General features: G+C 44.5%; 1 protein-coding gene across 2 annotated transcripts; it reads right to left on the reverse strand.

Moving 5' to 3' along the window:
• Positions 1–4,879: 4,879 nt before the first annotated feature.
• On the reverse strand, positions 4,880–21,608 carry LOC100496175. Of its 2 annotated transcripts, none has more exons than XM_031893315.1 (9): positions 21,533–21,608; positions 20,361–20,642; positions 19,862–20,112; positions 17,273–17,360; positions 10,980–11,270; positions 9,460–9,681; positions 8,735–8,757; positions 8,190–8,315; positions 4,880–5,347 (listed from the first exon to the last, which is right to left on the reverse strand). In XM_031893315.1, the coding sequence occupies exons 2-9, from the start codon at positions 20,623–20,625 to the stop codon at positions 5,288–5,290; spliced, it is 1,326 nt and encodes a 441-aa protein (XP_031749175.1). In that variant the 5' UTR covers positions 20,626–20,642; positions 21,533–21,608; the 3' UTR covers positions 4,880–5,287. The 2 variants fall into 2 exon arrangements, with proteins under 2 accessions (XP_031749175.1, XP_031749176.1); XM_031893316.1 differs by lacking the exon at positions 10,980–11,270 and adding an exon at positions 12,888–13,178.
• Between the last annotated feature and the right edge of the window lie 951 nt (positions 21,609–22,559).

Raw genomic sequence — 22,559 nt, forward strand, 5'->3', positions numbered from 1 at the left:
TAGTTCTATCAAGTTTGTAGGAGGAAAGGTCAGACATCCCTTACTTATATTATTTCCCATTGATTGGGGGCTTTGGATTTTCTATACCAGTGCTGTCCAACTGGCAGCCCGCGACCCCCCTCTGTGTGGCCCCCCACCTGTCTGGCACACAGGCAGCTAAGGGCAGACAAAGTATGGCACATAGGCAGAGTAGGGCAGGCAGAGTATGGCACACACAGGCAGCATAGGGTAGGCAGAGTATGGCACACACAGGCAGCATAGGGCAGACAGAGTATGGCACATAGGCAGAGTAGGGCAGGCAGAGTATGGCACATAGGCAGAGTATGGCACACAGGCAGCATAGGGCAGGCAGGGTATGGCACACACGGGCAACATAGAGCAGGCAGAGTATGGCACACACAGCAGCTTAGGGAAGACAGAGTATGGCACATAGGCAGAGTATGGCACACAGGCAGCATAGGGCAGGCAGGGTATGGCACACACGGGCAACATAGAGCAGGCAGAGTATGGCACACACAGGCAGCTTAGGGAAGACAGAGTATGGCACATAGGCAGAGTAGGGCAGGCAGAGTATGGCACACACAGGCAGCATAGGGCAGACAGAGTATGGCACATAGGCAGAGTAGGGCAGACAGAGTATGGCACATAGGCAGCTTAGGGCAGACAGAGTATGGCACATAGGCAGAGTAGGGCAGGCAGAGTATGGCACACACAGGCAGCATAGGGCAGACAGAGTATGGCACATAGGCAGAGTAGGGCAGGCAGGGTATGGCACACACAGGCAGCATAGTGAAGACAGAGTATGGCACATAGGCAGAGTAGGGCAGGCAGAGTATGGCACACAGGCAGCTTAGGGCAGACAGAGTATGGCACATAGGCAGAGTAGGGCAGGCAGAGTATGGCACACAGGCAGCATAGGGCAGGCAGGGTATGGCACACATGGGCAACATAGAGCAGGCAGAGTATGGCACACACAGGCAGCTTAGAGCAGACAGAGTATGGCACATAGGCAGAGTAGGGCAGGAAGAGTATGGCACACACAGGCAGCATAGGGCAGACAGAGTATGGCACATAGGCAGAGTAGGGCAGGAAGAGTATGGCACACAGGCAGCGTAGGGCAGGCAGGGTATGGCAAACACGGGCAACATAGAGCAGGCAGAGTATGGCACACACAGGCAGCATAGGGCAGGCAGGGTATGGCACACACAGGCAGCATAGGGCAGGCAGAGTATGTCACACATAGGCAGCATAGGCCAGGCAGGGTATGGCACACACAGGCAGCATAGGGCAAGCAGAGTATGTCACACACAGGCAGGGTAGGGAAGGCAGAGTATGGCAGGTTTTTGCTGCGCTACCACCATTAATATGGCTATGGCCATGCAATAACATAGGTGTGGTTTTAAGTGGGTGTGGTTTAAAAAGGGGAGTGGTCAAAACTGGCTTCCATTATCGGCTCTCCATCATGTAGGCCGGAAAAATTCTGGCCCTCGTTGCAACAGAAGTTGGACAGCACTGTTCTATACCATTCTTGTCTAAATATATTTAGTTGCCTTTACATTTCAGTGTGGAATGATGGGAGTTGGGAGGTACAACATAAACAACCATTCACTTGATGACTATACATTTCTGTGTTGCGCGAGTTTGCCTCCTGTCCCGCCCCTCAGGCTAATTGCCCCACTCTTTTCCATACAGATGACATTGGCTTCTGGTGCAATTTCTCCGACAGATATAGAGGCTTCCCAATGAAGTGTCAGGACAATCAGGACACCTACATTACTGTAAAGCACAAAAGAGGTCATCTGCAACCTAACGCTATTTCTAAAGTAGTAATTAGCAAGTCTGACATTATCTCAAAGACTAATAAAACCTGCAGCTTTTGGAAGAGAGGGGTTTGTTTACAAGGAGCTCATTATCTCCATTTAAACAAATGTCCTTTTTTTGTTTACAGTGGGTGGAGTTCAAAGAAAACAAAACAATCTCAGTTTGAATGAAAAGAAGATGCAGAATAGATAGAATAGAATAGCTAATCATCAAGGAGTTTGCATGTTCTCCTGTCACTTTGGGGTTCTTCTGGGGATCCCAGTTTCCTCCCACACATATACTGGTAAAAAACTAGTGAATATGATATGGGAAGTTAGAGTGTAAGCTCTGCTGGTGCAGGGACAGATGTAAAGTGATGTGTAACATGTCCATACCATATTAATAAAGAAAGGAACATCAAAAGTTACATACTCCAACTCTACCATCTATGAGTTGTTCTGTAAGGTCCCATTTTCTGCTTTATAGTTATATATATATATATTTCCATTGCTACGGAGGTGAGTACAAGTCATGCACCACCACTGCAACGTGCGGCTTCTAAAAGATCAGAACAAACCAAAGCAGATTGTCTTCTGTTGTCACCCCAACTTCTGCAATGAGTGAAGGCCACACACCCCATCTTTGAGGACCAGCTAGGACTCTCTTTTTGGCATTGTCCTGCCATGGACTCCTTAAGGTTAGAGATTTAGACCTTGAGAAGAGTATCAATGGAATCTGCCCCCAGGTATTCTAGTTTATATAGAGGAGACAGAAGAGCAATAATCTACAGCTCAGGCAATGGTCTGGGCCAGCAAACCTGAACCCCTGTGATAGGGGACAGACAAGGGCGTCTGGAAGTAGTTTGGACAACAAAAGTCAAGGAGCAGCTTAATAGGGGAAGGGAAGCAAGTCTGTGACTGACACATTGGCCAACATCAGAACAAGTCGGTGCCAGTAGGAGCAGGAGTAGGAGATCAAGAGATCTTCAACTCAAGCAATGGGCCATTAGCTTAAATATACAGCACTATGCAGCATATGGATCCGTGGCTGTGGGATAGCAGGTATAGTAGGGAGAGATGGTGCCTATAGTAGCAGTGGGATAATAGCCTCTGGGAAGGGACTGGGGCTGTGGGATAGCAGGTATAGTAGGGAGAGATGGTGCCTATAGTAGCAGTGGGTGGATAATAGCCTCTGGGAAGGGACTGGGGCTGTGGGATAGCAGGTATAGTAGGGAGAGATGGTGCCTATAGTAGCAGTGGGGGGATAATAGCCTCTGGGAAGGGACTGGGGCTGTGGGATAGCAGGTATAGTAGGGAGAGATGGTGCCTATAGTAGCAGTGGGGGGATAATAGCCTCTGGGAAGGGACTGGGGCTGTGGGATAGCAGGTATAGTAGGGAGAGATGGTGCCTATAGTAGCAGTGGGGGGATAATAGCCTCTGGGAAGGGACTGGGGCTGTGGGATAGCAGGTATAGTAGGGAAGATGGTGCCTATAGTAGCAGTGGGGGATAATAGCCTCTGGGAAGGGACTGTGGCTGTGGGATAGCAGGTATAGTAGGGAGAGATGGTGCCTATAGTAGCAGTGGGGGGATAATAGCCTCTGGGAAGGGACTGGGGCTGTGGGATAGCAGGTATAGTAGGGAGAGATGGTGCCTATAGTAGCAGTGGGGGATAATAGCCTCTGGGAAGGGACTGGGGCTGTGGGATAGCAGGTATAGTAGGGAGAGATGGTGCCTATAGTAGCAGTGGGGGATAATAGCCTCTGGGAAGGGGACTGGGGCTGTGGGATAGCAGGTATAGTAGGGAGAGATGGTGCCTATAGTAAGCAGTGGGGGATAATAGCCTCTGGGAAGGGACTGGGGCTGTGGGATAGCAGGTATAGTAGGGAGAGATGGTGCCTATAGTAGCAGTGGGGGATAATAGCCTCTGGGAAGGGACTGGGGCTGTGGGATAGCAGGTATAGTAGGGAGAGATGGTGCCTATAGTAGCAGTGGGGGATAATAGCCTCTGGGAAGGGACTGGGGCTGTGGGATAGCAGGTATAGTAGGGAGAGATGGTGCCTATAGTAGCAGTGGGGGGATAATAGCCTCTGGGAAGGGACTGGGGCTGTGGGATAGCAGGTATAGTAGGGAGAGATGGTGCCTATAGTAGCAGTGGGGGGATAATAGCCTCTGGGAAGGGACTGGGGCTGTGGGATAGCAGGTATAGTAGGGAGAGATGGTGCCTATAGTAGCAGTGGGGGGATAATAGCCTCTGGGAAGGGACTGGGGCTGTGGGATAGCAGGTATAGTAGGGAGAGATGGTGCCTATAGTAGCAGTGGGGGGATAATAGCCTCTGGGAAGGGACTGGGGCTGTGGGATAGCAGGTATAGTAGGGAGAGATGGTGCCTATAGTAGCAGTGGGATAATAGCCTCTGGGAAGGGACTGGGCTGTGGGATAGCAGGTATAGTAGGGAGAGATGGTGCCTATAGTAGCAGTGGGGGGATAATAGCCTCTGGGAAGGGACTGGGGCTGTGGGATAGCAGGTATAGTAGGAGAGATAGTGCCTATAGTAGCAGTGGGGGGATAATAGCCTCTGGGAAGGGACTGGGGCTGTGGGATAGCAGGTATAGTAGGGAGAGATGGTGCCTATAGTAGCAGTGGGGGGATAATAACCTCTGGGAAGGGACTGGGGCTGTGGGATAGCAGGTATAGTAGGGAGAGATGGTGCCTATAGTAGCAGTGGGGGGATAATAGCCTCTGGGAAGGGACTGGGGCTGTGGGATAGCAGGTATAGTAGGGAGAGATGGTGCCTATAGTAGCAGTGGGGGGATAATAGCCTCTGGGAAGGGACTGGGGCTGTGGGATAGCAGGTATAGTAGGGAGAGATGGTGCCTATAGTAGCAGTGGGGGGATAATAAATACAGGGCTCACTTGCCCCTTGTGCCTTTATTGTTGCACCTTTTTAGGGTCTCTAAGTGCAACAAGGTTGATGCTAAGTGCTAATTAACAGGGTGCAATGCTGAATCTCATTACAGAAATAGGAAGAGAATGGTTGGAAAGAATACACTTGAATAGAAGAAGCAGACAGACTCCATTTGCTCAAACAAGCAGTTTATTGCCCCAGGCATCAGGCACAAACTTACATGCAACCAACTGGCAATATAGGGAACAGAGGGACCCCTAATAAATATAAAGCAGCAGGAATGGCTTTGCTCTATGGGGGCACAATCAGGCTAAGCTAGAGTATTGGTTGCTAGGGGGTTTCTACCTACTCCTGCCGTGGGACTGGTTCTTCCTCAGGACTTCATTTGGTTCGGTTACAATGGGGAATTGTGCCCCCAAGGCTCAGTGTTGAATTTACAGGATGAAGCTTAAGAGATTTAGAAAGAAATATAAAATGTATATAGGAGGGTTCTGTTCTGTGCCGTGGAAGTGACATTTTAAATGTTGACGCTGGAGATTCCAGAAGAGAGTACCTGGGTCACGTTCTCCTCTCCAAAACTCATTATTTAAAAATAACAACCAGAGCTGCTAGTACAAAGCCGAACACCACGGGGAGGTATATCTGAAAGACAGAAATCTTTGTGTATAACAGACTTCCTATATTCAAAAAAGCTTTTGTTGTTTGATGCTGTGAGTGCAGTTAATAGATATATGATATGAAACTGTCATTCTGTAAATGCAATATACTGTATAGCACTGAGAGAGGGTGGTGCTTAAATGCAGATTCTGGCAACATCTTTCTGAATAACAGGTATAATGTAATAACAGGTTTAAACATTGTTCCAGTTTATTCAGCCATAAAGGTTTTGCTTTGCGATGCCTCTCCTTGCTTACAAGGGGAATATACTGCTGTGTATACCTGCAAAGCAATGTTATAAAGATGTTCCATTTTCCTTCTGTGCCTAACCCCATGAAAACCCTTTCCCAGTTGACACATTGCAGAGATGCCCTTATACTGGCAAAGTCTGCACGTCTAAAATTGAGCGTTTTAGTTACTCCCTTATAGATCTGTCTCTGCAGCATTATCTCAAAGGAGACCATGTTGTGATCACTGTTCCCCAAATGCCCCCCCCCCCACACACATGTTAGAGATGAGTTCAGTATTATTAGATATTACCAGACCCTCTGAGCAGGTTCCTGAACCACCTTAAAGGAGAATGCAAGTCAAAATTTAAAAAGCATACTGCCCAATAGTCCTCCTATTGTTTAGTACAAACGCCACACTTTTGGCTCACCTAATCAAATATTTACTCAGTCACACTTACTTCACATTTTCTAGAACAGGCAGCCATCTCTAAAAAGGTATTCTCCCTTCCTTTCCCTCCTTGCTTCATACTGCCCATGTGTTTCATTCCCTCCCCCCCTCCCCTCTGCCAGATCCGCTTCTGATTGGCTGGTGGGCATGTGTAGCTCAGAACAGGAGACAGGATCTAGTTACACACATGCTCAGAGAATAGGAAGGCTGCCGCTGGCACCTACAGGAAGGGGAGAGAGATTTCAGTGATGTCACTGTAGGCTTCACACCGCTGTAGGCTGCCAGCACCATATCTCAGAGAAGCAAGCAGGGATCTGGGAATTTAGATATGCAGTAAGTTCTTTAAAAAAATGCCTTTAGACTTACTTTTAATTTATATTAACCTTTCATTGTCCTTTAAATAAAAAGTTGTCATTTAGCATGTTTACAAACCTACTAGCTTTTTCTGACTTAGCCACCCCATTACTCCAGTCAATGTCCGGATAATTAAAATCCCCCATAATAACAACTTGACCCAGTTTTGAAGCCTCCTCCATTTGCAAAAGTAGCTGGGCCTCATCCCCCTCATCTATACGGGGGGGGTTTATAGCATACACCAATGATCATTTTCTTTGTGACCTTCAGCCCTACTGAGATTTCTACCAAAACGGATCCCCCCCTTTGCTGTCCCTGGTAATTTCTTTGGCACATTGCTTTTATTCTGTCTCTACATACAGACAAACTCATTTACCCTTTCTATTCCCTCTATCCCTACTAAAAAGAGTATAACCATTTAAATTTAGAGCCCAGTAACATGTTTCATCCCACCAGTTCTCAGTGATACAATACAATAAACTTTAACTCTCCTAATTTCCCAAACAAGCTCCGTGCATTACCCAGCATACAGCGGAGGTTACTATTTTTCCCTCTGATATTTATATTAGGTAAAAAAGAGTTAGCGCTAAGGTTACTATTATCCTGTTTTCTTTGTAAAAGAGTTATCTCTTTAGCTGGTAAACTGTATGCCCCTCACTCCTCCCTATTACCCCTTACTAAACCCACTGCCAGGCCTACACTAGCTTCCCCATAATGCTCTAGCTCACCCCCCACCTAGTTTAAACATTTCCAGCCCCTTAACTATTCTCCCCCTAGCACAGCAGACCCCCATCTATTGAGGTACAATCTGATTCTGGATTCTTTTTTTCATCTCTACAATGCTGAAATATTCTTCAGTCCACAGGAAACCTGCTTTTTGTATCCGTGGGGGTCAGAAATCATTGCCTCTCATTGTATTTAATGTGTTTGTGGCTAAAGTTCCCACTGCTTCTCACTGTATGTAATGTATTTGTGATGCCGCTACTTCTGACTCTCACTGTATCTAATGTATATTGGGTGTCACTACTTCTGCCCCTCACTGTATAATGTATTTAGGATCTTAAGTTATTGTTCATAGAAGTCAAAGTACCATTATTTACAAGTGCATACTGTGTGTATATACTTATATCTCCTTAAAGGGCAATTTCACCTTAATTAGCAAAACTGCAATAACACAAGACCTCAAAGCAGGATAAAAATGAGGGGAGGGGAAAAGAGAGTTGAGAAGAGATGGACAGAGGGGGTGAAGATCAGCTCAGAGGAGGCAGAATAAGGAAGAGTACTGCCAGGTAAACAAGAAAAAAGGGGGAAAGGTGAGCAACAGAATAAGGAGAAAAAAGGATAGAAGTGGCAGATAGAACAGGATAGAAGAGAGCAGACAAATCATTGCCTCTCATTGTATTTCATGTATTTGGGGCTAAAGTTCCCACTGCTTCTCACTGTATTTAATGTACTTTTGGTGCCACTGCCCTCTGTCTCTCGCTGTATTTAATGTATTTTGGGTATCACTACTTCTGCCCCTCACTGTATAATGTATTTAGCATCTGAAGTTTATTTTTGTTCATAGACGTCAATGTACCATTATTTACAAGCGTATACTGTGTGTATATATCTGTATCTCCTTTACTGTACAAACTACCTGAGGCTAGTGGCACAAGACATAGTTTTTACACAGTGTGTTTTAGTTGGCAGATAAATGCCTGAAGCCACCCTAAATTATTGGGGGTCAGTATAGGCAGTTTGTCTGTTTATCCACATTTAAATTGAGGACAGTACCAGCAGTGCTATTACATACCGTCCAGCTGTTCTGATTTCCACTGGACAGTCCCGGTATGGATGGTTTCGGTAAGGACGGTTTCGGTATGGACGGTTTCGGTATGGACGGTTCTGGTATGGACGGTTGACGGTTTGGTCTCCTGTGCTGAAGGCCAAAAAAATGCTAAATTTAATTAAGTAAAAAAGATAAAAAAGGCTTTTGTCAGAGCCCAGAATACTCGCCCCCTGAGATACAATTGTAACTAATAAGCTAAACAGGTCTCTTCGGGGAACTGAGACTCGCAGCTTAAAGGGCAACTTCACCTTCATTAGCAAAACTGTAATAACACATAAAACAAGACCCAGTATGACAGATCTAAAGGGAAACTTTCATAAAAATAAAATTAAAGAGTATTTTTGGACCATAAACTCTAATGCTTTCTATTATCAGCAGTGTTCCCACTCACCTACAAGTTTAAATGATTGTGTGAAAGAGGGCCCAGGACTTGGAGACTCTTAAATCAAATTATGACTGACCCCTACAGGCCGGAGGAGCAAATCCCACCAATGAAAAGTAATACTTACTGTTAATGCACCGCCCGTGCTATCTGGAAAGAAAAGAAAAAAAATAAAACACAGAAACAACAACAATCCCCCTTCTTAATCTACACAATGATGGATGTAAAGGGTCAAGTTTCCCTTTAGCATCTGGAATAGTAGAAAGCAAAGTAAACATCTGGCTGAGCAGCAAGTAGGCTTATGTCTGCCAAATCAAATGTTTAACCCTAATAAAGAAATGATAAGGCCCGTAGGTTAGTGGTGGCTCTTTCACAATGGGACTTAATGGGACTGCACTGGGCAAATCCATAATGGAGAAGGAGCTTGGAGTCCTTGTAGATAATAAACTTGGCTGTAGCAAGCAATGCCAGGCAGCAGCTGCAAGGGCAAACAAGGTTTTGAGCTGTATTAAAAGGGGTATAGATTCACGGGAGGAGGGGGTTATTCTTCCCCTTTACAGAGCACTGGTAAGGCCCCATCTAGAATATGCTGTTCAGTTTTGGTCTCCAGTGCTCAAACGGGACATTATTGAGTTAGAGAGGGTCCAGAGAAGGGCAACTAAGCTGGTAAAGGGTATGGGAAGTCTCAGTTATGGGGAAAGGCTGGCCAAGTTGGGTTTTTTGCAGCCCATATTGTCACAGGACTGGATTCTGTCACTGAGTAGCCCAGCCTTGTGCCAAATTCAAAGCTCGGGGCCAAAATAATGCGCTCCCAACACCCAGCTGGCTTCCCATGGCTTCATACAGTACTACCTGAGTAACCACGACGGGATATTTTGTTCTTTATTAATGTCTCCATCTGAGCCATCATGTTGCCTTCCAGTAGCCTTCTTTGATACGTCTTTTCCTGGTCGCTGAAGAGGAAGAGCTCTACGGCCCATCTCCCAATACTGGGCTGCATCTTCAGGAAAATGTGCTTGGCCTCCAAACTGCTGTCCTCCAGGTCATCAATCACCATAATGACTCCATCTCTCCCTACGTAAGACAGCAATTATTGTTATTATTAATAGTATCATTATTAATTGATAACACACTATTTATTACATTGTCTGGTAAAGATCAGAAGGCACAATATGTTCCTTATGTAGCAAGTGAGTAATAATGATCTCTAAGTTGCCCTTGATTCTTGAAGAGTTGGTTAAGAAGACCCTGATAGGCCGGCCTTTAGAAGGTATATCTGTATGGGGCCCTATGAGTCTTTATGTACTAAAAGGCCATATTTAAAATTATTTAGAAGGCCATAATGGGCCTTAGGTTCTTATTTTCACATTACCTTTGAGGAACAGAGGACTTCTCTATGTGATTACCATGGGAAATGTGGTCCGGTAATCTATATGGGAGAGATCAAAATGATACTTAGTGCCCCAGTTTGCTCATTATGTGCCTGTGTGTGAGACCCAGCCCTCCAGGGCCAATTAATATGCAGAATAATCCTCCAATGGGAATCCCAGCTGATCTGTATAAATCTGGCTCCCTGTTCTCTGTTCCTGCAATTGGAGTTGGGAGCATTAAGCACAGTTTCCCAGCACTGAACAAGTCTGTCCCTTTATCCCCATGTCTGATTCCTGTGCCATATAATGACGGGAAAATGACATCATTATCTCTATATGTAAGGTACCAGCAAGGGGCCTGACACAGTGCTGGGAATCAGCATTCTCATTGGCCAGTTCTCTTGCATCTATAATTAAGTTTTCAGTCAGTAGAATTCTCATTGGTGAATTGTTTTTTCTCATTGGTGATTATTCTGCACATTAATTGGCCCTGGGGGGCTGGGTCTCACACACAGGCACATAATGAGCAAACTGGGGGACTAAGTGCCATTTGCATGTTAGTGACACAACATGGCCGCCCACACTGGGAGCCCCTCCTGTTGCTGGGGGCATAGTGCCCGTTAGGGGCATATTTTGCACAAAATGGTATTGTTTCCCCCCAACCAGAGTGTGGGCTCTATTAACCTGCACTTCCACTGGGGTAAACCATTTTCAGTTGATAGGTTCCCTTTAATTATGTGCTTTATTGATAGCAGACATTTGTTTATGCCTGTGAACTACAACTCCCATCATGCCGCTGATAGGCAAAGGCTGTTGAAGTGGGTCTGGGAAAGTAGCACAACATTGGGAGAGTTGCAGGTTGGCCATGCCTGGCATACAGTATATCCTGGAACAGACGGCAAAGAATAGGATTTTTTTATAAAGCAACCAACACTGTATTATAAAAAATGACACAAAGAGGTATATTGTCACAATAATGAGAAAGAATATTACGGCAAATACCTAGACAGCTAGACAGTCCCTCCAAGTCTCTGTCGTACAGTGGGTCTGTCTCACTATTTGCATTTATCCCTCTTCCTCCCATGGAATGGTACAGGATGGCAAAGGTGCACCTGGAAGCCTCGTCCCTAACATTCCCGGACTTATTGGTGATATCAACAGGTCGGACGTCCCTCACCCAAGATAAGTTCAGCAGGAACCTGATCAGCCAATCGTATTTCTCTGGAGCATCACGTGAAAAGAACCCAACCACTTGCCTGTTTGACGCCATTACTGGGGCTGAGGGAAGACCTGCTAAATCAGAGCAGACATTGCAAGGTGTCAGTAGCACAATCAGTGGGAGATGGTCAGAAAGTTCTGTAATACCTGTACTGTAGAATGCATGAATATAAAATTGGCAACCAAACCCATTGCATTGCATACATTGCATATCTGTTGTTGGGAGATTTATACATCATATAAACCCCACTCCCATATATACACAAGTGACTGCGGCACCCCTAGTGTTTGTCTTGGTGTAAAGGCTTTTTTTTGCCAACCCCCTTTCAATATTGATTTGAGAAGGGGTTGCCTTTTCCATAGCCTATACTGGGGTGCACATCATATTTCATTACAGACAGCACAATAATTACAGCAACTTTGCTGGCTACGTACAACTTGGGCTTCTGTATCTTTCTTATGGAAAATGTCTGAGCAGTAATAAGAAATAAGGCAGCCCTAAATGTAGGACACATAGTTGATCCAGGGACTGGGCCGATTGCCATCTTGGAGTCAGGAAGGAATTGGGCAAATTAGAGAGGCTTCAGATGGGGTTTTTGCCTTCCTCTGGATCAACTGGCAGTTAGGCAGGTTATATATAGGCATTATGGTTGAACTTTATGGACTTGTGTCTTTTTTCTGTATCGGGCACGTGTTGCGCCCCTTTATGCGCTTGCACTTCTGTCTGGGGTCTTTGTATATGACTTTGCCAAAGTCTTTCAACACCGAAGCACTGTGCTCATGATGCAGACACTGGCCGGCCAATGATTTACTTTAGAACTAGGATGGCTTTTTAGCACTATACATCATGTTGGAGCAGAAAGTTACAGATTCTGCCCAATTACCCAAGCTGATTTTTTGCAGCCCACATTGTCACAAACTGGATTCTGTCACTGAGTAGCCCAGTATTGTGCCAAATTCAAAGCTTGGGGCCAAAATAATGCGCTCGCAACACCCAGCTGGCTTCCCATGACTTCCTACAGTACTACCTGAGTAACCACGATGGGATATTTTTTTCTTTATTAATGTCTCCATCTGAGCCCTCATGTTGCCTTCCAATGGCCTTCTTTGATCAGTCTTTTCCTGGTCGTTGAAGAGGAAGAGCTCTACGGCCCATCTCCCAATACTGGGCTGCAACTGCTGGATCATTTTCTTTGTTTGCAAACTGCTGTCCTCCAGGTCATCAATCACCATAATGACTCCATCTCTCCCTACATAAGAGAGCAATTATTGTTATTATTAATAGTATCATTATTAATTGATAACACACTATTTGTTACATTGTCTGGTAAAGATCAGAAGGCACAATATGTTCCTTATGTAGCAAGTGAGTAATAATGATCTCTAAGTTGCCCTTGATTCTTGAAGAGTTGGTTAAGAAGACCCTGATAGGCCAGCCCTCAGGAGGGTACATCTGTATGGGGCCCTATGAGTCTTTATGTACTATGCATCATGCCGCTAAGGCAAAGGCTGTTGAAGTGGGTCTGGGAAAGTAGTGCAACATTCGGAGAGTTGCAGGTTGGCCATTCAGTATATCCTGGAACAGACGGCAAAGAATAGGATTTTTTTTATAAAGCAACCAACACTGTATTATAAAGAAGACACAAAGCAGTTTATTGTCACAATAATGAGAAAGAATATTACGGAAAATACCTAGACAGCTAGACAGTCCCTCCAGTTCTCTGTCGTACAGGGAGTCTGTCTCACTATTTGCATTTATCCCTCTTCCTCCCATGGAATGGTACAGGATGGCAAAGGTGCACCTGGAAGCCTCGTCCCTAACATTCCCGGACTTATTGGAGATATGAACAGGTCGGACGTCCCTCACCCAAGATAAGTTCAGCAGGGAACTGATCAGCCAATCGTATGTCTCTGGAGCATCACGTGAAAAGATGCCGACCACATGCCGGTTTGACGCCATTACTGGGGCTGAGGGAAGACCTGCTAAATCAGAGCAGACATTGCAAGGTGTCAGTAGCAAAAGCCATTGGAGATGGTCAGAAAATTCCTTAATTCTTGCACAGGTATGGGACCTATTTTCCAGAATGTTTGGGACCTGGGGTTATCTGTATAAGGGATCTTTCCTTAATTTGGATCTCCATAACTTGGAGTCTGCTAAAAATCATTTAAATATTGAATATACCCAATAGGGCTGTTCTGCCCCCAATAAGGGGTAATTATATCTTAGTTGGGATCAAGTACAGGTACTGTTTTATTATTACAGAGAAAAGGGAATCATTTAACCATGAAATAAACCCAATAGGGCTGTTCTGCCCCCAATAAGGGGTAATTATATCTTAGTTGGGATCAAGTACAGGTACTGTTTTATTATTACAGAGAAAAGGGAATCATTTAACCATGAAATAAACCCAATAGGGCTGTTCTGCCCCCAATAAGGGGTAATTATATCTTAGTTGGGATCAAGTACAGGTACTGTTTTATTATTACAGAGAAAAGGGAATCATTTAACCATGAAATAAACCCAATAGGGCTGTTCTGCCCCAATAAGGGGTAATTATATCTTAGTTGGGATCAAGTACAGGTACTGTTTTATTATTACAGAGAAAAGGGAATCATTTAACCATTAAATAAACCCAATAGGGCTGTTCTGCCCCCAATAAGGGGTAATTATATCTTAGTTGGGATCAAGTACAGGTACTGTTTTATTATTACAGAGAAAAGGGAATCATTTAACCATGAAATAAACCCAATAGGGCTGTTCTGCCCCAATAAGGGGTAATTATATCTTAGTTGGGATCAAGTACAGGTACTGTTTTATTATTACAGAGAAAAGGGAATCATTTAACCATTAAATAAACCCAATAGGGCTGTTCTGCCCCCAATAAGGGGTAATTATATCTTAGTTGGGATCAAGTACAGGTACTGTTTTATTATTACAGAGAAAAGGGAATCATTTAACCATGAAATAAACCCAATAGGGCTGTTCTGCCCCAATAAGGGGTAATTATATCTTAGTTGGGATCAAGTACAGGTACTGTTTTATTATTACAGAGAAAAGGGAATCATTTAACCATTAAATAAACCCAATAGGGCTGTTCTGCCCCCAATAAGGGGTAATTATATCTTAGTTGGGATCAAGTACAGGTACTGTTTTATTATTACAGAGAAAAGGGAATCATTTAACCATTAAATAAACCCAATAGGGCTGTTCTGCCCCAATTAGGGGTAATTATATCTTAGTTGGGATCAAGTACAGGTACTGTTTTATTATTACAGAGAAAAGGGAATCATTTAACCATTAAATAAACCCAATAGGGCTGTTCTGCCCCCAATAAGGGGTAATTATATCTTAGTTGGGATCAAGTACAGGTACTGTTTTATTATTACAGAGAAAAGGGAATCGTTTAACCATGAAATAAACCCAATAGGGCTGTTCTGCCCCCCAATAAGGGAGATGTCCTTTCCGTAATTCGCAAGATGTGAATGTGTGAGGTATATATAGGCTAGTGTGAGGCATGTATGGGCTAGTGTGAGGCATATATGGGCTAGTGTGAGACATGTATGGGCTAGTGTGAGGCATATATGGGCTAGTGTGAGACATGTATGGGCTAGTGTGAGGCATATATGGGCTAGTGTGAGACATGTATGGGCTAGTGTGACGCATATATGGGCTAGTATGAGGCATGTATGGGCTAGTGTGAGACATGTATGGGCTAGTGTGAGGCATATATGGGCTAGTGTGAGACATGTATGGGCTAGTGTGAGGCATATATGGGCTAGTGTGAGATATGTATGGGCTAGTGTGAGACATGTATGGGCTAGTGTGAGATATGTATGGGCTAGTGTGAGGCATATATGAGCTAGTGTGAGGCATGTATGGGCTAGTGTGTGGCATATATGAGCTAGTGTGAGGCATGTATGGGCTAGTGTGAGGCATATATGAGCTAGTGTGAGGCATGTATGGGCTAGTGTGAGGCATGTATGAGCTAGTGTGAGGCATGTATGAGCTAGTGTGAGGCATGTATGGGCTAGTGTGAGGCATGTATGAGCTAGTGTGAGGCATATATGAGCTAGTGTGAGATATGTATGGGTTAGTGTAAGACATGTATGGGCTAGTGTGAGATATGTATGGGCTAGTGTGAGGCATATATGAGCTAGTGTGAGGCATGTATGGGCTAGTGTGAGATATGTATGGGTTAGTGTGAGACATGTATGGGCTAGTGTGAGGCATATATGGGCTAGTGTAAGACATGTATGGGCTAGTGTGAGGCATATATGGGCTAGTGTAAGACATGTATGGGCTAGTGTGAGGCATATATGGGCTAGTGTAAGACATGTATGGGCTAGTGTGAGGCATATATGGGCTAGTGTAAGACATGTATGGGCTAGTGTGAGGCATATATGGGCTAGTGTAAGACATGTATGGGCTAGTGTGAGGCATATATGAGCTAGTGTGAGGCATGTATGAGCTAGTGTGAGGCATATATGAGCTAGTGTGAGATATGTATGGGTTAGTGTAAGACATGTATGGGCTAGTGTGAGATATGTATGGGCTAGTGTGAGGCATATATGAGCTAGTGTGAGGCATGTATGGGCTAGTGTGAGATATGTATGGGTTAGTGTGAGACATGTATGGGCTAGTGTGAGGCATATATGGGCTAGTGTAAGACATGTATGGGCTAGTGTGAGGCATATATGGGCTAGTGTAAGACATGTATGGGCTAGTGTGAGGCATATATGGGCTAGTGTAAGACATGTATGGGCTAGTGTGAGGCATATATGGGCTAGTGTGAGGCATGTATGGGCTAGTGTGAGACATGTATGGGCTAGTGTGAGGCATATATGGGCTAGTGTAAGACATGTATGGGCTAGTGTGAGGCATATATGGGCTAGTGTGAGACATGTATGGGCTAGTGTGAGGCATATATGGGCTAGTGTGAGGCATGTATGGGCTAGTGTGAGACATGTATGGGCTAGTGTGAGGCATATATGGGCTAGTGTAAGACATGTATGGGCTAGTGTGAGGCATATATGGGCTAGTGTAAGACATGTATGGGCTAGTGTGAGGCATATATGGGCTAGTGTGAGACATGTATGGGCTAGTGTGAGGCATGTGTTTAAGTTTTACTTAAAATTGGGTGAAACAGAAAACAATGAGGGGATTAACTTCTCCTTGAACAGGACTGCCAGTCACTGACTATTCTATTCCCTACTATTCTAAGCCTCCATAGGACTCAATTGTACTCGTCCGATCAAACCTGCCAAGGTTAACTAAACATTAATAAACCATGAATTATGGGAGTTATTTTTAAAAACCTCAATTTTTTCGAGAAACAATATCAGAAAAATCGAGTACTGGAAAAAACCCATTTGTAAATATTGAAAATATCTATTCTCTTTATGGTGTATGTAGATGGCCGGCTGCACAGCCACATTTGGGCAGTTCTTCACTGGCAAAAACCCCCAGTCCCCCCACTAACACAACCCATGCATCCCCCCCAGTTATCCCCACAGTTACAGACTCTCCCCGCTCAGTAGTTATGGGTGTAGGGGTCGCTAAATGCATTTGTATAACCCTCCATTAAATATGCACAACAGAAAAATTGTTTGCATGCTTCTCTTTTTTCCATTAATATATAGAAAATTCCCCCATCAGTGTTGATAAACGTAGGGCAACGGCACATGGATTTATTCTGAGTTTTTTGCTGCCCCAGAGATACCCAGCTTGGCCGGCGGGCATCAAAACATAAGGACTAACCCACCTCTAACCTATCCCTATATATCCCTCCTTATCAACAATATATAAATCAAAGACAGCAATATTACATGTTTTATGACTGAAACTATGTAAACTGCAAATACTGATTATGTTTGATAAAAAGAAGTTACAAAAAAAACCACAAGGACTAACCCAGTGCGCCATTTTGATTTGGCTTCCCGCCGGCTATAGAGACACAGTCAATCAGTGGTGAAAAGATCAGAGACTCATTGAGCCAAGTGTGAAGCAGCCCTGCAGCATGGAGCTTTTATAAGTGCAGCTTCTGGGATAACAAGGCAAAATGAACCCCCCAACTTACCTTCTCTGTGTTTTTGGGGAAGATTCGGTGCCTCCGTAAGGGGGAGATTCTGGTCGTCTCTTACTTCTGCAACAACAACTGACTCAAACTGAAAGTAAAAGAAAGTTGGCTTTATAATATAACCGCCCTTCCTTCCAGATAAAAATAATACTGATACCATCTAATCATAGCGCTAGAATATTACTGATCCGCCTGTGACCTATGGAACCATATGAGGTTATTGTTCTTCTGAAATGCATATGTGCAGTTGTTTTTCCCATTTATGTGAGAGCTGGATATCTTATTTACAGCTATTATTACTGTTATCAGCTCCGATCCTGCTGCAGTTGGGATGGATGATTTTAGCACTTGGCAGAGGTGGCCGCTGTCTCCCCATCTATGGATAATGCCATTTATTAGTAAGAAGATACCCCACTGCAGCAAGATAACACAAGATAAAACAGATAGCAATACACGGAACATAAAAATGTAGAATATGAATATATGTGTTAAAATGAACTATCCGGCTCTATGGAACCCATACAACTAATTTGTGCCCCCACCCCAAGTCCCTCTGTAGCAGCAAAATTACTCCAGTGATTAACCTGTGGCCTAATGTACTCTGGCCTGGGGTAAAAGGGTAGCAGTTTGGCTTGCTTTGGGGATCCCTGAAAAAAATTGTCACCCCCCAATATGGTTAACCTTGGACTAGACTGGTATTTCCATACTAGGTAATTATTTTATTAATCACCCATGCACTCTGTCCCGCCACCTAACTTTAAAGGGGTAGTATGATGCAGAGAGTGATATTCTGAGACATTACGCATTTGCTCTTTATTTGCTATTATTTGTACTTTATGAATTATACAGCTTTTTTTGTTCAGCAGCTCTCCAGTTTGGAATGTAAGCAGCTATCTGGTTGCTAGGGTTCAAATTGCCCTAGCAACTGGGCTGAAGAGGAGTCTGAAGAGGAAGGCAAATCATTCAAAAACTATGACACTTGAAAAATGAGGACCAATAGTAAATTTGCTAAGAATAGGTCATTCTATAACATACTAAAAATCTGAAGGTGAACCTCCCCTTTAATGTTTATAGGTAATAATGTTCATGTGTATAGATAATTGTTGGCCTTTGACACCAAGGCCTTGCCCAGTTCTTATAGCCTACATACAGGCTGCACCCATGTAAATTGTCAGCACTGCGATAACAATATACAGTAGGTTCAAGGTCCCTAACTGTCAGTTTTTCTGTTGCACAAGGGTTTCACTTTGCCCCAAAGAAATACTTGTCATGGGAACTAATGGAATGTTTCAATATATGTTTTCGATATCGTTAAATATAGCCGATATAGTTAATTAGCCAAAAATGTAATCTTGAAAGGCTAAAGTGAGCAGAAGTCTAACATAATAGCCAGAACACTTCTTCCTACTTTACAGCTCTCTAAGCTGTCAGTGACTTGGGGGGGGGGGCATATGGGATATAACTGTTTGCTTTTCAATCTGACCTACGTGCTAAGGATCAAAAGAAATCTAACTGAACAGTTATGTGCCATTTGCCCCACCTCTCAAGTCACTGATTGGTTACTGTCTGGCAACAACTTAGAGAAGCAGGAAGTAGTGTTCTGGCTTTTCATGTTAGACTTTTGTTCACTCCAGCCTTCATAGATTACATTTTTGCCTAATATTAGAAACATTATTTATTTTGCACAGTCTGTTTACCCAGAATGCCAACCAATACACAAGACTTTGCGGTGTGTGACCATAGGCCTAGATTGAAATTATCCACCCAAATTACATTGCATTGATGGCAAAGGGCTGCTCTGGTTTTCAATACGCAGTGCCAGTACATTTGTATGGGAGGAGGTAGGCAAATGGTCACGCCCACTTGTGTGGTAATTACAGGCTACGGAGCACCAGTGGGCCCAATTGGTATGAGCCCTATATGTAGTGAGTGCCTATAGTAGGCATTAATTACAGTAATACTTTGCACCCAAGAGCACAGCACATCGAATTTTCATGGAAGTTTTGCAAAACAATTCGCCAATTCACTGCGAATCCTTGCCTGGCGAAAAAATGCGGTCATCACTGCTCTCAATCCAATATCTGCTTTAACTACCCAATGCAGCCATGATTGCCCAATGGGCACAACATTTGATAGTATTGTTTAATGGGTTGGTACAATTTTTAGTAGAATGTAGACAGTAATATTCTGGGACATTTTGCAGTTGGTCTTTTTTGTTTTTTATTTCTTGGTGTTTAATTTATTTAGATTTTTGTTCTGTACCTCTCCAGTGTGGGATAGTGTTATTGTGTTATAGTGCAACACATTATAGTGCAACACATTATAGTGCAACACATTCTCATGATTTACACTCTTAAACAGCGCCCCCTAGTCACACAGTCTGGACTTTGCCTACAAACTGATTTCTTACAAACCTGCCATTCCCTTAGCCCCAGTATCCAGGCTTAGTCTAGGAAAACAAGGTGCTTTTGGTTGATGACTATTTACACCCCCCCTGAAATGTTTCTGCAGATGCCCCACCCCACATATAAATTTTAGATGCATCCAACAGTAGAAGAACAGAATCAAGGGTTAATAACCAGTAGGTACCAGCTTCCCAGCATGAGGTTTCCAATAGGCTTTCTTCTTTCTCTTTTCCTTGATTATATTCTCCATCTCTTTCATTTTGTTCTCCCTGAAATCATCTGACATCAGAGCCTCGGAAGACTTCTCGTTGACGCTGAAAAGGAAGAGCTCAGTGGCCAGCTCCCCAATGCTTGGTTGGTGCTGTAAGATCCTGTTCTTCAGCTCTTGGTTGGTTTCTGTGAGGTCATCAACCACCACCATGATGTTCTCTTTCCCTATACAAGAAACTCATTATCAGTAACAGTGCAGGAAGCCTTGGGTTCAATTCCTAACCCTACTGATTAACCAACTGACACTTGTTGGTAGTCTCACAGGCCAACTATGATCATAACCACAATGGCACCACTCAAGGTTCCTTATCCCCAGACGGGCCATCTATTATTATTCTTCTAGGTACTACCCTTCATACCCAATTGGCTCTGATCTCCCCTATCTTATTGCCCAGTGCCCACCACTCTCTTACCAAGCCACTTAGACAGAAGCTTGAGTTCCTCATCATATAGTGAGCCGGTGACATCTGTGATGTTTATCCTTCCTCTGTTCTGGGAGTGATAAAGAATGGCAACGTCGCACTTGCCGATATCTTCCGTAAGACAACGGGAGTTGGAAATGAGAACGGGTCGGACGTCGACTTCTTTGAAGGAGATTAAGATGTTGATCAGCCATTTGTATGACTCCTCACTCTCCCTGGAGAAAATCCCAACCAGGACTCTCCTTCCTGCAGCCATTCCTGTCTCTTGATGACCTGAAAGCAGACACAATATTGAAAGTTCTCCATTAGGTTCCAACACACACACTCAAGCCTTCATACAAGCTTTTCTGTAGGGGCGGCAAAGCCTGTGGGAAAACCTGGTTTGTATAATGTAGGGCCTTCTGATTTCATTACTAAGGACTGAAAACAAAGTTGTGCCTTTCATTATGTAACCCCATTAGAGCTTTGTGCATTTGTCCCGAAAGGTAATTTACAATATATTCTATGTCCTGCCACTAGGTGGATCCACAGTGCCACTAACAACAAAGAGCATATCCCTTAGGGGAGAGGGCATGTATTTAAGAGAAACCACATGGAGGAAGGGGAGAGTGCACAGAGATGTTGGGAGGAGTAGGGGAGGGCAGGTAAGGGTTGGAGCAATAATGGCGGATAGACTGGGTCTCTTTGCCCTACTTAGTTTGCTTTTCTCCACTTTCTTGTCAGGGGAGCTCCACCATGTGAGACCAAGGTGGGGGCTGCAGAGGGGCAAGAACAGCCCCTGTTTCTTGGATAAGTCAATAAATAGATCATCAGGCTGCCGGGCTGGGATATCACATAACCACTGACTTTTTCGTATGAAACTGACTGTAAGGAAACAGGCCCATGGGTACCAGGATGCCATAAATAAGAAACACAGCAGTAACTTTTTTATCAGCAATAATCCCATTAACCAAATGAACACATTGGACTGTTAGTTTGTTAATTATAATGCCCTTACTGTATTAAGACAGTAAAATGTCTCTATGAGAGATACTCTATGTCAACCCTTATTTCAAAGCTCTGACCTCTCCAAATCTACCCTTATTCTCTCTCCCAGACACCCTGACCCCCTGTCAGAAAGCCTGACATCTCTTCTCAGAGGTGCCAGTTATATGGGTGCTTACTTGCTCAGTAACTGGGTCTCTGGAGCAGAGTCGGTTCCTCAATGACAAACGCAGCTTCTGTACCGGATATTCTGTGAGTTCACTCAAACTGAAAGTAACATCCTGTAGGAAACTCAGTGTATCAGCCCAACTCCCACCTCTCAGCCCACATCCTCCCCCCAAGCACTGACACTTTAGTACTTACTGGTTCCATAGGAAAGAGACACGTACCCATCCAGTTTCAAAGGTATAGTAGGGAGAGATGGTGCCTATAGTAACAGTGGGATAATAGCCTCTGGGAAGGGACTGGGGCTGTGGGATAGCAGGTATAGTAGGGAGAGATGGTGCCTATAGTAGCAGTGGGGGGATAATAGCCTCTGGGAAGGGACTGGGGCTGTGGGATAGCAGGTATAGTAGGGAGAGATGGTGCCTATAGTAACAGTGGGATAATAGCCTCTGGGAAGGGACTGGGGCTGTGGGATAGCAGGTATAGTAGGGAGAGATGGTGCCTATAGTAGCAGTGGGGGGATAATAGCCTCTGGGAAGGGGCTGGGGCTGTGGGATAGCAGGTATAGTAGGGAGAGATGGTGCCTATAGTAGCAGTGGGGGGATAATAGCCTCTGGGAAGGGACTGGGGCTGTGGGATAGCAGGTATAGTAGGGAGAGATGGTGCCTATAGTAGCAGTGGGGGGATAATAGCCTCTGGGAAGGGACTGGGGCTGTGGGATAGCAGGTATAGTAGGGAGAGATGGTGCCTATAGTAGCAGTGGGGGATAATAGCCTCTGGGAAGGGACTGGGGCTGTGGGATAGCAGGTATAGTAGGGAGAGATGGTGCCTATAGTAGCAGTGGGGGGATAATAGCCTCTGGGAAGGGACTGGGGCTGTGGGATAGCAGGTATAGTAGGGAGAGATGGTGCCTATAGTAGCAGTGGGGGGGATAATAGCCTCTGGGAAGGGACTGGGGCTGTGGGATAGCAGGTATAGTAGGGAGAGATGGTGCCTATAGTAGCAGTGGGGGGGATAATAGCCTCTGGGAAGGGACTGGGG

The sequence above is a fragment of the Xenopus tropicalis genome, chromosome 9 (assembly GCF_000004195.4).
Source record: "Xenopus tropicalis strain Nigerian chromosome 9, UCB_Xtro_10.0, whole genome shotgun sequence".
In the NCBI taxonomy this organism is placed as follows: domain Eukaryota; kingdom Metazoa; phylum Chordata; class Amphibia; order Anura; family Pipidae; genus Xenopus; species Xenopus tropicalis.

Coding starts and splice junctions, on each gene's coding strand:
- LOC100496175 (XM_031893315.1), bottom strand. CDS start 20,625: ATGGCTGCAGGAAGGAGAGTCCTGGTTGGGATTTTCTCCAGGGAGAGT. Junction 20,113..20,360: donor GCTTCTGTCTAAGTGGCTTG/GTAAGAGAGTGG, acceptor TTTCTTGTATAG/GGAAAGAGAACATCATGGTG. Junction 5,348..8,189: donor GAAATCAGAACAGCTGGACG/GTATGTAATAGC, acceptor TCTGTCTTTCAG/ATATACCTCCCCGTGGTGTT.